The 18570-nt window shown below is 35.7% G+C and overlaps 1 protein-coding gene across 1 annotated transcript; it reads right to left on the reverse strand.

Moving 5' to 3' along the window:
- Position 1: 1 nt before the first annotated feature.
- On the reverse strand, positions 2-18059 carry LOC137403120 (transmembrane 9 superfamily member 4-like). Its single transcript, XM_068089409.1, has 15 exons — positions 17917-18059; positions 16909-17016; positions 16658-16804; positions 16277-16389; positions 12692-12883; positions 11805-11959; positions 9874-10100; positions 8305-8437; positions 6816-6897; positions 5481-5556; positions 3997-4080; positions 2002-2177; positions 1534-1597; positions 1329-1448; positions 2-664 (listed from the first exon to the last, which is right to left on the reverse strand). The coding sequence occupies exons 1-15, from the start codon at positions 17935-17937 to the stop codon at positions 425-427; spliced, it is 1938 nt and encodes a 645-aa protein (XP_067945510.1). The 5' UTR covers positions 17938-18059; the 3' UTR covers positions 2-424.
- Between the last annotated feature and the right edge of the window lie 511 nt (positions 18060-18570).

The raw sequence follows: 18570 nt of genomic DNA on the forward strand, positions 1-18570 counted from the left end.
ATTGAGATTTCATCATATAGTATTGGAATTGTATTGAATAATAGATAATCAGAAAAAAAGTGCTGCATATATATAACAACTATAGAGCTGCTGAATGCAGCAATTAATCTATCTATTGTGGTACACACTTGGAATTAGAAAGAAAAGTGAAAGCCTCCCGAGATTTAATATATGAAAAAAGGACATGTCAAGACCGCCAAAGAACGGGAGCACAAGCAAAACTAGAACGCTTACCACACCATAAATACTATAATGTACATTTCATACGCTTCAAGCGGGGAGGCCAAACACACGGCCCCAACAACTAACCATCTTATACACTGACTACTTCATACATCCAGGCGCAAGCGCCGAGGATTATGTCTAGCTGGGTGTCATGTAGTATGTTGTTTAGTGCTAAGGGAGTTAACTATTTCCCCTTCGTTTAATCTATTTTGATAGCTCCATAGATCTTCCTAATGAAAATGTAGGCTGCGTAGAAGCCTATAGTTCCGGTGAGCATCCAGAATGATAGAGACATAAGGAATGAGTATAGAAAGTAGAGAAGAGTGGGTGTAAATCCCACAATATCTAGACGATTAAAGAAATAGAAGATGGAGTAGCCCATGAGGTACAGCGCTGATCCTCCACTCACCACAAATGATTTCCACCACCAGTGATAATCCTACAACAGAACAGAACTTTACCGTGACTTATTGGTGTTGCGATAAGAATTGTGAGGAAAGGAAGGTAGAACAGCTGTAGTTCTTGCTGATTGAAGGGATACAGAGTTAATATATTCTCATGAAGACAACAACATTGATCCACCATATAATCCTAAGGAATAGTTTCTTCCCACAATATCTCTACTCACTTCCGACCATTGATATTCATATATTTTCATTTTTTAAATATGTTTAGTTGGATACATCGATGAATAAGATTTTCTGCATATCAACTCTTGTGATTAAAGAAGTCTAAAGCTGAATACATCTTATCGAACATAGAACATATATTTTTAAGCCTTGTGATAAATTAACTAAGGCCTTTTGAAGCTTAGCTATGGAATGAGGAATTACTTGTCAACAAAGGAATTATCATTTTGTACTTGTACAAAATACGTTGTATGAAGAATCCCATTGTATGCGCAGATCTACTTTCTTGCCACAACAAAACTATGATCGTGCATATTGATGCAGTTCATATATAGTCATAGAAAAATATTTTAAGAGAAAAATGACACATCTTGTGACTTGGGTTCAAAATTGGAACCAATTTGATAAGATATTTTTCGAATTGTGATAAATCTATGGCTAAACTTAGCACAAGATAAATACAAAAGTACTAACCTCAGCGCAGAGCTGGAAATAGACGAGGACTATGGAGATTTGTGAACACGCGATAACAAGAATAACGTAGACTAGAAACAGGAATCCAAAGAGATAGTAGAACTGGTTCTGCCACAGGGCCTGCAACACGAGAAAGGGTTTGTTAGGTGACCAGACATACTCACAATCTGTTGAGAGGTCTCATATAACAGCATGATGAACTTACAGAGAAAATGAAGAAAAGCTCAATGAACATGGCTCCAAATGGTAGAATCCCAGCAATCAAAGCCCTGAAATGACAAGCGACAATCAATTTGATATCCTCTGAGAGTAAACGAGAAAAGTCAGTCATAGCCAAAAACATAAGAATAAATTATTATCTACAACATAAGCACAACAGCTTCTACTCGGAAACCATGTATTAAGTGGTCTACTCTGTCAATGATGATCTAATCAATTGCTTGCTGACAAGAAAAGAATGCTCTGTACCCAATGTACCAACTTTTACATCAAATAACAAAGCTGAAATAGAGAGTATATTCAAGTACATATTAGTGTCAACAAGAAGATTGGGGATCCATTCAAACCAGTTAATTTTCAGGGTGTGCGCGTAGATACAAGTTCAGACAATGCAGATATGTTACGTGCACCTCAGTTTAACATACCATCACAGAAGTATCTGCTATAAACCTACGCTGGGATGGGTGAAAGGTACCAGGGCTGTTCCGGCACCTGTCGAGGAATCTGATTGGTTCTCACAGGGTGGTCGTAAGGGTGTTTCCTATAGCCGAAGAAGAATCCAAGGAATACAAGGGGCACTGAGACACCAAACCAAAGAGCAAGAATGGCAAGCATCGTAGTGAATGGAATCTACAATGAAAAGGCATCATAAAGAATACTCTAGCTAATGGCTACACTATCTTCAACTGGTGATCAGCAGAACACAAGAAAATACATCAGAGTGATTATCAGAACATAAGAAGATACATCAGAGTGATTAGCAGAACATAAGAAGATACATCAGAGTGATTAACAGAACATAAGATACATCAGAGTGATTATCAGAACATAAGAAGATACATCAGAGTGATTATCAGAACACAAGAAAATACATCAGAGTGATCAGTAGAACACAAGAAGATACATCAGAGTGATCAGTAGAACACAAGAAGATACATCAGAGTGATTATCAGAACACAAGAAGATACATCAGAGTGATTATCAGAACACAAGAAAATACATCAGAGTGATCAGTAGAAAACAAGAAGATACATCAGAGTGATCAGTAGAACACAAGAAGATACATCAGAGTGATCAGTAGAACACAAGAAGATACATCAGAGTGATTAGCAGATCACAAGAAGATACATCAGAGTGATTATCAGAACACAAGAAGATACATCAGTGATTATTAGAACACAAGAAAATACATCAGAGTGATCAGTAGAACACAAGAAGATACATCAGAGTGATCAGTAGAACATAAGAAGATACATCAGAGTGATTATCAGAACACAAGAAGATACATCAGAGTAATTAGCAGATCACAAGAAGGTACATCAGAGTGATTATCAGAACACAAGAAAATACATCAGAGTGATTATTGGAACACAAGAAGATACATCTGAGTGATTATTAGAACATAAGAAGATACATCCGAGTGATTATCAGAACACAAGAAGGTACATCAGAGTGATTATCAGAACATAAGAAGATACATCAGAGTGATTATCAGAACACAAGAAAATACATCAGAGTGATCAGTAGAACACAAGAAGATACATCAGAGTGATTATCAGAACACAAGAAGATACATCAGAGTGATTATCAGAACACAAGAAAATACATCAGAGTGATCAGTAGAAAACAAGAAGATACATCAGAGTGATCAGTAGAACACAAGAAGATACATCAGAGTGATCAGTAGAACACAAGAAGATACATCAGAGTGATTAGCAGATCACAAGAAGATACATCAGAGTGATTATCAGAACACAAGAAGATACATCAGTGATTATTAGAACACAAGAAAATACATCAGAGTGATCAGTAGAACACAAGAAGATACATCAGAGTGATCAGTAGAACATAAGAAGATACATCAGAGTGATTATCAGAACACAAGAAGATACATCAGAGTAATTAGCAGATCACAAGAAGGTACATCAGGGTGATTATCAGAACACAAGAAAATACATCAGAGTGATTATTGGAACACAAGAAGATACATCAGAGTGATTATTAGAACACAAGAAGATACATCAGAGTGATCATCAGAACACAAGAAGATACATCAGAGTGATTATTAGAACACAAGAAGATACATCAGAGTGATCATCAGAACACAAGAAGATACATCAGAGTGATTATTAGAACACAAGAAGATACATCAGAGTGATCAGCAGAACATAAGAAGATACATCAGAGTGATTATCAGAACACAAGAAGATACATCAGAGTGATCGAGCTGCTTTCGTGAACACATTTTAATCTTGTATGTAAAGAGTTGATCAAAAGTTTTAACAACTTATTTCTAGTAATGTCCATCAAACACCAGTAACAACAGCGTCTGTTGTGAACATTGTCATCAGCTATTGAATGGAAATTAGAATACAGATGCAAACAGCATGAACAATACTAACAACATTGATAACAACATGCCACATCGATGTGATACTATCAAACTTACAGCTCCTGATGATTTCTTTCCCCAGATGAAGAAGTTCATGAGAAAGCCAGCGCCGCAGATAAGAGACGGATAAAGGCAGCTAGTCTGCAATCAAATATATGTAAATAGTCAGGCATGTAAGGAAAGCAAGACACCAATAATTCAATTAATATCCAACCGATTCGTACTCTATTAGGCCTTTTAAGTTGCCATAAACTTAATGAAGTAAGCTAAACCCCTATGTAATAACGCTGCATGTTATTATAAACCATTTTAAAACGTATTTGTAACCTTAGCAAACAAAATAATAAAATACCAAATTAAAATTTGTGAAATTCAGTTTCTTCAAAACAAAGTGGAACCTGTAAAAAAACACAGAAAGCATGGTTAACTTTTGTCGCTAACACGTTGTCAATCAACTTGTATGTCATAACAGCTGTCTGATTTAGTTTTTACAAATCACACTAAATGATTGATAAAATACTAGAACAATGGCTACCAGAGAATCACCATATAAACACCTAAAATAAGCGCTGACTATAAGAAATTATTTTCCAGGCAAAAATATTTCCTACAATAAAAGTCCTGCCATCTGAGGGTTAAGAAAAAAGACTGCCCTCCCAGGAATTGAACCCATAAATTCTGCCGAAGCACAGATGTGAAGCCAAGCGCACTATCACTAAGCAACGCAGCCAGCTTGGAATAATTGTACTTATAATCATTACAGGTCATGATCTTTAGATAATTAGTGTGCTTAGATAGGTGTCATTATTTCAGAGTATTGCCAGTAGGCCATATGATGACGTAGATAAGCACATGTGTATGATAACTGTTGCTTCTGAGTTCAATGTTAGAGCGTAGCGGTATTTTGGTTCCCAGATTTCAATCACTATATCCGAAATAAAGTGTTTGTTGGTCTGTCATCCGAATATTAGTAAATCAGTTCAAAATAATTGAGGACATACACCTGTCAATCTTTAATGGTGATTGGTTAAAATACGCACAGTTCGCGATTCCGCTAACACGTTTGAACTATTAGAAGAAAGGTACATGCCAAAAACTTCCCACATGCTATAAATATATGTACATGTATATATATCACAAACTTAATAAAACATGGCACACAGAAATAACCAAACACCTTCATTTAGATGTTAGAATGGTAAATGTTGTACATGTTGATTAAAAATAAATTTTCTGTGTAAAAACCTTTTCATTACCCATGCAACGCTGGGCATTCATCTAGTTGCATCATATGAATGTCTTTTTTAAATTAAGCAAGTCAAAGGTGTCAGCTAATTCTTTAATCCTTTTATACTCATTGAAAAAATTCCTAAATTTTATTAAAACTATATTTGTATCATCCGGCCATGACAAGACATTTTCGTCTACGCATGTACGAGCGAACTCAACTTTGACTGTACTGGTGAAGAGGAGACTGGTGTACTGGTGTAAATAGGCCGTCAGAGGGATAGAGAAGATTAAGGAAATGTAGATTAACTCACCATTAGAGCAGCTCTTTTCCACTTGAGTCCTTTCAATGTTTTATACATGCGACCAGCATGGAAGCCAGCTATCACTCTGCGGACAAACAGAGGCGTGTTATATACTAAATATATATATATATATTTAACATCAAATCAGTACTATTACGGAACTTTAAATTCTTCATCAAAGCAATGCAAATCGCATCCAAAAATTTAATCATGGTCTTTAGGCTATAAGATACAACGTAGTTCAAACAATAAGTCAAGCTTTCTTAGCTGAATATCACACCACAACAAACAGTTGTTTTGACAATACAAAAATGAGCATGATAGGAACAGAAAAAGACATCAGTAGATTGTCTTTCTTAAAATCTGAAGTAGTAGAATGATGCAAAACAGATGTCCAGCAATTTTTAGTTGATTGATTTGAAAGGCAATAAAATTTCTTACTTGGATATAAGCATATGCCAATTTCAACAATTGTGATGAATGCCATAAACCTTGGTAGTAGGACTTTAGAAAATGGTGTTCGGTATTGATAGACTCAAGCGTACACGTTTCAGGACTTGTAATGAAAGGGTGTACAGCTAAAGCAAAGGCTAACCATATGATGATAATGTCAAATACTCTATGAGGATTAAGGCAATGCTAGTGGACTGCAAGCACTCCATCTAAATTATTATATAAAGGCAAAGTCATTATTACAGTTCTATGCAGTAACTAGTTACTACATATAACTATTAATGTTCTATTACCTGATTGATTATTAAATGAATTGATTTTATCGTACTACATAACCTTTCACATTTTATCTTTCACATTTTCACATAACTTTTCCCATTTTTACTATGCAATCGATATCGCAGTATTAAAAGCAATACGCAATACTGTTAGTAGTTATGACGAAAATAAAACAGCCAATTTATAGCAGTGCTATCAAGAAATAGTCCAGGCGATCTTGAGCAAGAACAATAGAAATCTCTTAGTGCAAATATGCTTAGATACGATTTTAATTAAAATTTATTTGCACACCCTTTGTAAATCCTTTGAGTAAGTCTTGACCAGCCCATCCGTTTAACTAGCTATTTGATGTTGATTTAACTTTAATATAAAATATTATGGACTTATTTTATAAATGACAACATTCAAGATCTATCAACATAAATCCGTTATTCTGCTGAATTTCAATTAAAATATCTGTCTGGGTATGAAGTTGTAGCTTGTCCATAAAATGTTTGATTATGCACTCAAACTAGACATCTTGTTATAATAATATCGCTAAACAATAAACTAAAACATTTATAGTATTAGCGCCAGAGAACAACAGCTCAGATAGGATATAAGATCACGCACCCCATAAACACATAGACGAGGATTCCTGATGTCATTAGGGTGCCGCGACTGGCGGGTGAGAGCATTCCCAACATTGCGATCACTGAAACATAGAAAATTGCAATTACTGTATCAACACTCTGTACAAAGAATTAGCTGTGAAGTACCTAACACCGAGTTTCCATGAGATGATCATACACCACTGATTTAATACTGTGATGGAATGTCGATACATACATGCATCTCCATACAGAAACATTTAGTGACGTTCGGTGGAAGCGTAACCAACGGTGAATGACATAACAGTTATAGAGCTTATAGAGCTGTCTACTGCACATAACAGTTATAGAGCTTATAGAGCTGTCTACTGCACATAACAGTCATAGAGCTTATAGAGCTGTCTACTGCACATAACAGTTATAGAGCTTATAGAGCTGTCTACTGCACATAACAGTTATAGAGCTTATAGAGCTGTCTACTGCACAAAAAAGGATTAATATGAAAAATGAGAATAATTTCAAAATTTGTTGAGCAACTTTGTCACTTGTCAACTTTGTCACTTGTCAACTTTGTCACTTGTCAACTTTGTCACTTGTCAACTTTGTCACTTGTCAACTTTGTCACTTGTCAACTTTGTCACTTGTCAACTTTGTCACTTTGATCAATCCGTAAGAGTTCACATTGTAGCTTTTATGAAGGTCTTCAACAATATACCCAGTGCGACAGTATGATAATAATCGACTCAGTTGAGGAACTATAGTACTTCTATAGGCCATTCTTTGACCACTTTTACATCCAAAATTACATCTCCAATGAACTATCGCCTCATGAAGTTTTAATGAGCGTAATATTTATTGGCTACTTATATGACCTTCACCTTCACACAAACACTGACAGTTATATGACCTTCACCTTCACACAAGCACTGACAGTTATGTGACCAACACCTTCACAGAAGCACTGACAGTTATATGACCAACACCTTCACACAAGCACTGACAGTTATATGACCAACACCTTCACACAAGCACTGACAGTTATATGACCAACACCTTCACACAAGCACTGACAGTTATGTGACCAACACCTTCACACAAGCACTGACAGTTATATGACCTTCACCTTCACACAAGCACTGACAGTTATATGACCAACACCTTCACACAAGCACTGACAGTTATATGACCTTCACCTTCACACAAGCACTGACAGTTATATGACCAACACCTTCACACAAGCACTGACAGTTATATGACCAACACCTTCACACAAGCACTGACAGTTATATGACCAACACCTTCACACAAGCACTGACAGTTATATGACCAACACCTTCACACAAGCACTGACAGCTATATGACCAACACCTTCACACAAGCACTGACAGTTATATGACCAACACCTTCACACAAGCACTGACAGTTATCAACAGAACTGCTTTTGATTAGCCAACACCGAAGTTCTATAAAAAAAAACTAAAGATTTCTGATGAAATAAACTTGGGACAGACCGATAAGAAGAGACGTCAGACCAAAGAGTTGAACTCCTGTTCCTATGAGAGCACTGAGTAGCATGTGATATCTAGGGGGCCTGAAGACATCACCGTGCACCAACTTCCAGCCAGACTCTTCCAAAGCGTCCTCCTAGTAACAAGGAACAAAGAATGCCTGACAAATATCTTCAATTATGCACACGAATACATGTTAACAGAGCTTATGCAGCTCAGAAAAACCGATGCAACATCGATCAATCACAATCACATATCCAATTATTTCGAGTGAATTGGAACAAATGGGAGTGACACGTTCTATATCGTGCTTTGAATAATATCGCTCATCTAAATAGCACTACAAATATATTGCAAAAAAAATGATACGATGGTAATAATATGGCGTTTTCACAAGACTCAAATCTTCCGAGATTGGCATATCCTCCTGCTGAAGCAGCTGAAGTTTGTAAAGGACAGGTATAGGTCAGAACTAAATTTAAAATATTCAAGTCATTCTAAGTATTTTTGGTCTTGTGGCTTAAAGGTTGACTTGCAACAAAATTCACATTACAGTTATTGGGTATCAAAAGTTCACCATGTCTTACTCTGTTGTGTCGTAGGTGCAAAATATGTGGGAATGTGATTACAAGCTCCTAAAAGCCCAAAAATGAATAGTTGATCGCCGCCATTACGAGACCGCTGTAGATTAGAATGTCTTTCCAAAACGGCTCAAATGGGCACACGGCTCACACTTTCACGCAACCTCATTCGTCGAAATATTTTCACAAATATGGCTTACGCATTCAATAAAACCATGTCTGTTGTTCTTACGCGTCTGTTTTATCGTCATTGTAATGCTGTCACTTTCAGCACTGATATCTTATAACTTACTGCAAAAATTTGTTTCATTTTTTAACCTTGGCTCGAAGGAGTACATATCATTGTCTGATAATCATGATGAGCCTGTTGGTCACCTGTGATAATCAAAAAGTGCTGCAGAAATTATTTGCGAAGTATTGGATCACATGATCAGATTACGACTTGACAATTAGATCACGCCGAAACGACTACATCAAGGAAATAAACTGATTTCAAACTATGGCGGTTTTGTGCTGGCGGCGATTGACTGTTCGTTGTTGAGCTTCTAAGAGCTTGTAATCACATTTCCACATATTTGGCACCTACAACACAGCAGAGTAAGACATGGTGAATCTTTTGATACTAAATAACTGTAATGTGGATTTTGTTGCAATTCAACCTTTAATGATTCATTTGAAACATTGCAAATTACAGCTCAATTGATCATTCATTAAAAAATAAGTAAATACTGCTTTCGCAAATAGTATGTCAGCCAATCAAATGCGAGCTTCAGTATGGCCTTGCCATACTAAATGAGCATGATAAAAGAATACAGTTGTAAGCTTTTGTGCTTGAGAGACTGCAGCAACTTCTTTCCACCAAAGCTGAAGGAAAACTGGCAAATAATAGACATGTTCTCAAGTCCCACATTTTGACAATCAAATATGCGTCAACGAAAGCACAGCTCTCGAATCAATGGTTGTTTAGCAATACATAGAGAACTCAACTAACCATGTCCTCATCGAGCTTGTTATAGTTGGCTATATCCTTTTTCAGCGTGCGAATGATAATGGCAGCAAGCACTCCAGCAAGAAAGAAGATGACAACAAGAGAATTGAGAATAGAGAACCAGTGAATCTGGGCATTGCTCATTGAAAGGTAGATGTCCCATCGAGAGGCCCATTTAATATTACTTTGCTCCCAGACCAGTGAGTAAGTGAAGTTTACGGTAATAGGTCCTGCAATAAAAGGTTAAGAGATTGTAAGTAATGTTGAAATTTGGACCACAAGTATGGAAATTGGAAACCAAGTCACAAAGAGTATGTGCCTGAAGACCTCGTCTTAATACACTGAGATGCCACTAGCCACTCAATGTTTCCATGACGCAGTTAATCCCCAAGTTTGTATCATCCACAAGTCAAGAGATTTTTATTACTCGCTAGTTTTCAATGAATGTTTCATGTTTGCGAAAGATGGGAACGGCCGTTGCAGATCATTCACAAAAAATGCAACACAAGCTATTCCATTTTTTTATAATAATTTCACAAACTTCATTAATTTTCATTTCGGTTTGAGCAGTCCAAATGCATCGCTATGACCCAGTTTGAGCAGTCCAAATGCACCGCTATGACCCGGTTTGAGCAGTCCAAATGCATCGCTATGACCCAGTTTGAGCAGTCCAAATGCACCGCTATGACCCGGTTTGAGCAGTCCAAATGCACCGCTATGACCCGGTTTGAGCAGTCCAAATGCACCGCTATGACCTCTGCTGTAGAAATCCATATCTCTTTTAATAAAGCACCCGCGGTAATCCGCAACATGCGAATGTCCATGGAAACAATTATCGCACGGTAACTCAATGTGCGCACAACTCCAAATCCGCATCATACGCATCATGGAAACATAGTGACTGTAAACATCATGGAAACATAGTGACTGTAAACATCATGGAAACATAGTGACTGTAAACATCATGGAAACATAGTGACTGTAAACATCATGGAAACATAGTGACTGTAAACATCATGGAAACATAGTGACTGTAAACATCATGGAAACATAGTGACTGTAAACATCATGGAAACATAGTGACTGTAAACATCATGGAAACATAGTGACTGTAAACATCATGGAAACATAGTGACTGTAAACATCATGGAAACATAGTGACTGTAAACATCATGGAAACATAGTGACTGTAAACATCATGGAAACATAGTGACTGTAAACATCATGGAAACATAGTGACTGTAAACATCATGGAAACATAGTGACTGTAAACATCATGGAAACATAGTGACTGTAAACATCATGGAAACATAGTGACTGTAAACATCATGTAAACATAGTGACTGTAAACATCATGGAAACATAGTGACTGTAAACATCATGGAAACATAGTGACTGTAAACATCATGGAAACATAGTGACTGTAAACATCATGGAAACATAGTGACTGTAAACATCATGGAAACATAGTGACTGTAAACATCATGGAAACATAGTGACTGTAAACATCATGGAAACATAGTGACTGTAAACATCATGGAAACATAGTGACTGTAAACATCATGGAAACATAGTGACTGTAAACATCATGGAAACATAGTGACTGTAAACATCATGGAAACATAGTGACTGTAAACATCATGGAAACATAGTGACTGTAAACATCATGGAAACATAGTGACTGTAAACATCATGGAAACATAGTGACTGTAAACATCATGGAAACATAGTGACTGTAAACATCATGGAAACATAGTGACTGTAAACATCATGGAAACATAGTGACTGTAAACATCATGGAAACATAGTGACTGTAAACATCATGGAAACATAGTGACTGTAAAAAGGTGCCCTGATCTTATCACTAAAATCAGATGCTCTAAGCTTTTCATCCACAGAAAATGCTTGAAGAAGCTTTTATGAAAGCGCCAAACCTTTAGGATTCTTGTCAAGGGTGAAAAAAGTGAATTCGTTGTTCTCCTTGCCAGGAGGCCTCTTACAGTTCTTTAATGGGGTGCCAGCAGACCGATGCGTAGAACACTTATCTGGCACCGGCCCAGTCTCCTCCAACAGTTCATCACTTTTCAAACTAAAAACATTTTGCATGATTTGAGCCGCCATTTTACTAACATATCTATGGCCTCCTCCGAGTAGGCCGTAAGTCTGAACTTGAAAGCGAGAACATATAATGATCAACCTGCTTTAACATAATACTGAAATTAAATGCTATTTATAAAACTAAAATTGTGCAAAAATCATCACAAAATATTGGCTGAGAGAATATACACTGTGATTACATAAGTGCACATATCTACCATGCCTCTGTCTTATTCATAGCACAGCAACAGGGAGATAGATACACACTGTGAAAAAAATAAAACATGGTTGTGTTCACTTGTCTAAGGTATTTGTAGATAAGTGGTACACAAAGTGAATATTATTCTATTATTCTTACTACAACAGAAAAAAGATTGGAGACTACGCGAGGTTACGAGCTTTATATGTTACGGTTTGCTGAAAGTATCAACGGTCACCGATATTGCATGAAAATTAAGCCCTGCTAAAATGTTACCTGTGTATAGCGCGAACACATGTTTTTGGCATTAAAAATAATAAATAAAACTCAGAAAATACACGCGAACATATATGTGTATATATGGTACAATAATAATACACGCGTATATATGGTACAATAATAATACACGCGTATATATGGTACAATAATAATACACGCGTATATATGGTACAATAATAATACACGCGTATATATGGTACAATAATTCAAAGCAAAAAATTAGCATCCCTCTGAAATTCCACTTACCTCTTCGGATGAACTTCAAAGCCAACGATTCTGAAGTAGTTCTCATAAGAATGGTATTTGACAGTAAACTCCAAGTGGTTGTGTAGATTCACTTTTCCTTCATTGACCATGCCAAGCATGTAGCCATTCTCATATAGGTCATTACCATTACGACTGACATATGGAGTGGCTACTGGCAGATTGTCTGTTAACCTAAAGTTATATATGATATACATGTACATTCATAGTACAAAGAACAAAGCAAGTGTTGAGACTGTATTAGACTAGAGTCAAACGTACTGCTGCGCCTGCTCAAGCAACATACATTCATATTTATGTCTCACTGAATCAATCCATTTTATTTCAATTGAAAGATCCCACACTCAACACCCACATTTCAATTGACAGATCCCACACTCTACACGCTCGGGTATTATATGACGTTGTGCAAGAACTTAACTTGCCAACAAAAGGGGCAATGGGACCAAGCAGTATGAAAAGCTATTTCTAAAGTAATAAAAACCAAGAATATTCATCCGTGTAGAAACTATCAAATTACTACGCGGTTAAAAAAATCAGTAAAAGGAAGACAATAACAAAATGATAGTTGTTTAAAATGATGCATGAAACATAATGCCACAAAAAGATAGTCTGATAAAGGAAATCCTGGGCATATCCTCGGACTTGATTGTAAATTGACCTGACATTTAAAAAAATCTACTAAACCCACTTGCTGCCTCTATCCAAGCACGATGAGACAATGTTCCAAGTTAATATGATATTACGTCATGTTCTAAGTTAATATAATATTACGTTCTTATCAAGGTCTGATATAATTAAATTGCCTTTTTTGTGTCAGCAGTATTAGAAGCTCATTAATATTGGCAATAAACTTAAAGCAATCTAGCTAGCTTATAAGTATTAATACTGCTGCAGACCCGCACTGCTGACCTCACCTAATGACCTAATAAACTATCATAATTACTAACAGCTTAGCAATTTTACTGCCGTCTGAATATTTATTTAGGGATACTTCACTCGGTTCCATACAACATAGATATGTTATAATTTCAAAATAGTAATCAATAAATCATTTCTAAAAGCACATTTCGAGAATATTTGGTCAGTAAAATATTTATGGCAGTTCATTAAAACAGCGTTACCATAACCTGCGCTACAACAAAAATTAATTTAGCTGTCTCCTTAAAATCGTTCGACTCAACCAAATATATTTTAAAGCATCACAAATGCCTTTCATTTATTAAATGTTCCAACTGAACCGGTCTTCAATATTGGAAGAACAACTTACCAAATATATGAGTAAGCAGATTATTAGATTATGAAGTATTTTTAGAGGCAAAAAGGTTAAACTTTTGGTGCATAGTGAATGTAAGCAAAGCTTTGTTCAATCAATTCACTCATTCAACTATTCTATTCTATGTAACGATGCAAGATTTTAAAAAACCGTAAAACATTCAGTGAACTGTCTTTCTTAGCCTAAAACTAGGACACATCATCCTGCAATAATTATGTAATTATATTTATACTGTCTCTAAATGGTTTATTATGGATATAAAGAAGCTATATGACTATTACAGATGGGGAGAAGTTGTGTTGCAAGTGCCGTAAATAATTTCTTATGACAATTAAAGTTGTTTAAAACCCTGTTGTTAGAGCCTTTTGACCGTCCATGATGGTAAATAGCTTTATTTACTTGCACAAATACGTTAGCCAGGATGCAGGGACATAACGTTTAAGCTTCCTTAGCAACAGGGCTTCTTCATCTATTATCAACTTGAACAAAGCAATGCTTCATGAAGCCATCCAGCCATAAAATTTGCCTGACAGGGAAACAACTTTTGACGCCAGGAGGATTGAGACAGTTCTATGCCATCGGATCACTATTCATACAGTACTCAGTCTAAGGAACGAGAGACTAACCAGTCATCATGTTAAAGATTTAGCTATCTTCTTGAAATTGCTTCAAAAGTCACTACACTATTCAGCATGTCGGCAATACTCGTCTTAAATTTTTAAGTTTTGCTAAAAAAAACTTGAGTTGAAAAATAGCTTGCCAAACATTGGTTAAAAATAAGCAAGTTCAACGCTGTCATCGGTACATCCTAACCTCAAACCCTGGCGACGGACAGACAGACCACTCTTATTATAGTAAAGATATATTTTACTTTATCTTGGAGGTTGCAACATAAATTATTTTTGCAAAATAGACCTTGCTGTTAAGAAAAAAGGTAAAAATTGATGTAAATTCCCAAAGAAGGTGTTCCCTCCCCTTAGTTTATCGCAAAATTATAGTAATCATGGACAATAAGAAAAAGGAGTAAAGTTGTCAATACAAAACAATAATAATAATAATACAATTACTGTACAGTCATTAAATTAAAAAGTTAATTCTAGTTTGTTTCTGAGTGATCAAATGGGGAATTTGGGAAGATCTTAGAATGGATTAGGCAATTTACGTAAATTTTAATGTTCGTATAATGTAAAATTCTTATGACGTAAGCGTTCCCAGAACAGATTATTTACGTTGTAGGAGCATCTACTGTTCTAATAGTAATACGAAACAGTTGTAACCATGTTTCTGTCTCAAATGTGTCTGACTACTCGAGATCAAATTTTCAAGTTTTCTTATAGTTATTCGAAGTAAGATGTACTTTCAAGTTTAAGTCAAGTTGAAAAAGGCACTTCAAAAATGAAACGTGTTCATTATTGTATTAACATCCATCAAGTAATTATAGCCAACTTACTGCTCATAAACCTGCAAACAAGCTGCGTTATCTCACAAAAGCCTTTAGCACCAACAGTATAATTATAATTCACTTATACAGATGTTTTACTTCCTGCAAACAAAAAATGGTTAACTCTTTCGCTAAGGCAAGCAACTTTAGTGACATGCAGGATCGTTTATTCCGTACAGGACGCCACTTTAGTAGCTACTCAGTGTGTTGTTAGGAAAATATGGTATTGAGTGACTTTTATTAGAGGTAGACCCATAATTATTTTACAAAATAATAAAACAGCCTTTCATCTAACCAATTATTATGCTCATTTCAAAACTGGAAATGTGAAAAATAGAGTTTTTTGATTCAGTACTTTTTGTAACAAAATGGATGCCGATTGCGAAGAAACTACGTCTTGACTTAGTGTAGAAGACGCTGCAAATATATTTTGGGATTCTGAGTCCTCATTTATTAGTAAAAGTATCAGTAAATCTGATGATTCAAATGATGACTGAGATTTTGCTGTTTTTTTGCAGTTTTTTGCTAATTTGTCTACGAAATGTAGAATGGTGAGAAATATTTCACGGCAAAGTTCCGATATTTTTTTGTCTCGAATGTAAGACAAATATAAAGATAATATTACTACTACATGCACTTGTTAAAATTAGCCCATCTGGTAGAAAAAATGTACTGATCACTCATTTTCATTTCATAGCAATTAGCAACTTTTCAAATTATGATAAAAACACTCGGCCCATGTCCGAAATAGCAAAGCTTCTAAAAATAAGTTTAGTCCAACTCTTTCCTTATGCTAACAGAAGATCACATAAGGAAAGAGTTAAGCATAAAGTAAACAAGAGAAACTTACAAGTGCACATGGTAGTCCTCTGTAATCCTTTTGTAAAGAAGCTGCTGATCCTCTTTTGTCAATATTTGTGATTGACATAGGATCTTGCAGGTGTCATTACGATTGACCCGAAACTACAATGTCGAAAAACGAAAACATGTGCGTCAATACTTGGTTCAATCTTATAGCCTACATATAGCTGATGAAAGCTTTTGCAGTCTACTTCACACCAAAATGCTAAGCATAAATGAATAAGCAAAAATAAGGCCCAAGCTGAACCAACTAAATTAATTTTCTAGCAATGCTTCCAGGAAGATTGCAGTACAAATTATGTCTCGTGACAACATAATAGGTGGCGGGTTTATAGAACTGTGGTACCTGCATGGAGTAGTTTTTACCAACCTGGTAGGGAGTGTTGACTATACGGTCTCCTCTAAGCACTTCTCCCAAATTCTCAGTCTTGTAATTTGTTTCAGAAGAAGGCTTACAAAATGGCAGCGAATAGTACTCATAAGGCAGTTGCGTTCTCGTGCTCGTCAGCTTTACTGCCTAATAAAATAGATTGTAAAATGCCACATGAAGCTGTCATAGAAAACTTACATTAAGCCCATAATTTACTAGTTATGCGTCAATGAAGAACTGTCTCAACTTACCAATACTTTGGCATCGGCGCAGTCTATGTACTCTTCTGGTGCAACGCCAGGTGCAATGAACCCATGCACATCACAACTAAGCAAACTGATAAGCAATGCTAAACACACCTGTAAAACAAATTTATAGTCGTTTACTAAATACCGATAGATTTAACCTTTCTAATTTAACGATAGCTTCAATCTATTACTTTTGGTTTTTATTTTCAAACATACTCTGAAAGAACACAGTTATACAAAGCTATTTTACTGTGTTTATGGCTAGTATCCTAAATTTATTACTTTTTAAATGTTTACTTTGTGTGTTTCAGCTTCCTCTGAAACACATTAACATAGAAAATACTAGCATTCATGTTTATGCTAATGTTTACTTAGCCTTCTTAGTAAATGAAACTATGAAGCTATGTTTTTAGAATTCCAGTTTTCACAGTATGATAAACATATTAGGAGGAACAATATGGGAATTTGATAGTATAGTTCAACTATATTTGGAGGTTCAAAAAGCATTTTGATAGAACGTTTTAAAGAAGACATTAGGTTAACAAAATCAATTGGAAATCGCAAAAAATGACCTTTGGTAAGGAAAACGATCACCATAAGAAATAGCTTATCAAAATCTCGCAGTAGGCCCCAAATTATAATTCCAAGCCATTCGGCGAAAAAATAGTCTGCAGTTAAAACCTAATATAAAAAAAATTCATAATAAATTAAAGTGAGCAAAAACCTTTAGCCACATTCATTTTGGTAAAACACAGAGAGTAAGAGCTTTAACGAATCGAATACAAATGTAGATACAACATCGCTGGCAGTTTTTGTTACCTCACATACTCTAGTTTGTGAGTGCATCGAATTAGTATTAATCTAATATGTATCCAAGCTAATAACTTATGTTAAAACACAAACTAACATAATCAAACAATCTAGCTACTCATTCAATTATTTAAAAGTGGCATTTACAAATGGGTGTGTTCAATGTTAATTTGGTGGGTCATTAATAGAGAACATGAATACCAATGATATGTTGTGCCTCATATCCACGTATTTGTTGTAGTCTAGTGTTAGATCTTCACTTCCAACGTTTCCAGATTTATCGTGTAAGCGTAATGACTGCTGTTAATTAATCTTAATAACAAATACAGGTTGCCATCTTGACGTGTTTGTTCTAACTTCTTTACGGTACGATAGAAAAAACTTACGACACTTAGTTGGCGTTTGTTATAGGTCGAGGTAATACGTTAACGTCGCGTTACAAATAATATAATGTTTAAAAACGCTGGCACTAGCTAATGGACGCCAAAAATTTACGTTCGGAGTTGTCTATTCTCTAAGCATATTCTTAATTGTTCCATCTTCTCAGCATATACATCTACGCGTATGCTTGTAACTTGCTACATAAATTATCAAGTTCTGTGTATTTTGATGTTCTATCGTCCGTCTAGCAGGCTTCTTGCGGTAGTGTATTTTCTACACTAGTGTGCAACATTAACTCTCAGCTCATGTAGTGATCTACATATGTTCTTCCTAGCGTCATAGGCTTAACAACATCTTGTGCCCTGTTATATGCTGGCTTTCTATGCTGCAGAGTATGCAGCATAAAACAGAGGATATATTTTATGTATAACCTTTTTGAATGTATTCGACAAAAAACCTTGAAAAGCAGGTAGC

Source organism: Watersipora subatra, chromosome 1 (assembly GCF_963576615.1).
Source record: "Watersipora subatra chromosome 1, tzWatSuba1.1, whole genome shotgun sequence".
Classification (NCBI taxonomy): Eukaryota; Metazoa; Bryozoa; class Gymnolaemata; order Cheilostomatida; family Watersiporidae; genus Watersipora; species Watersipora subatra.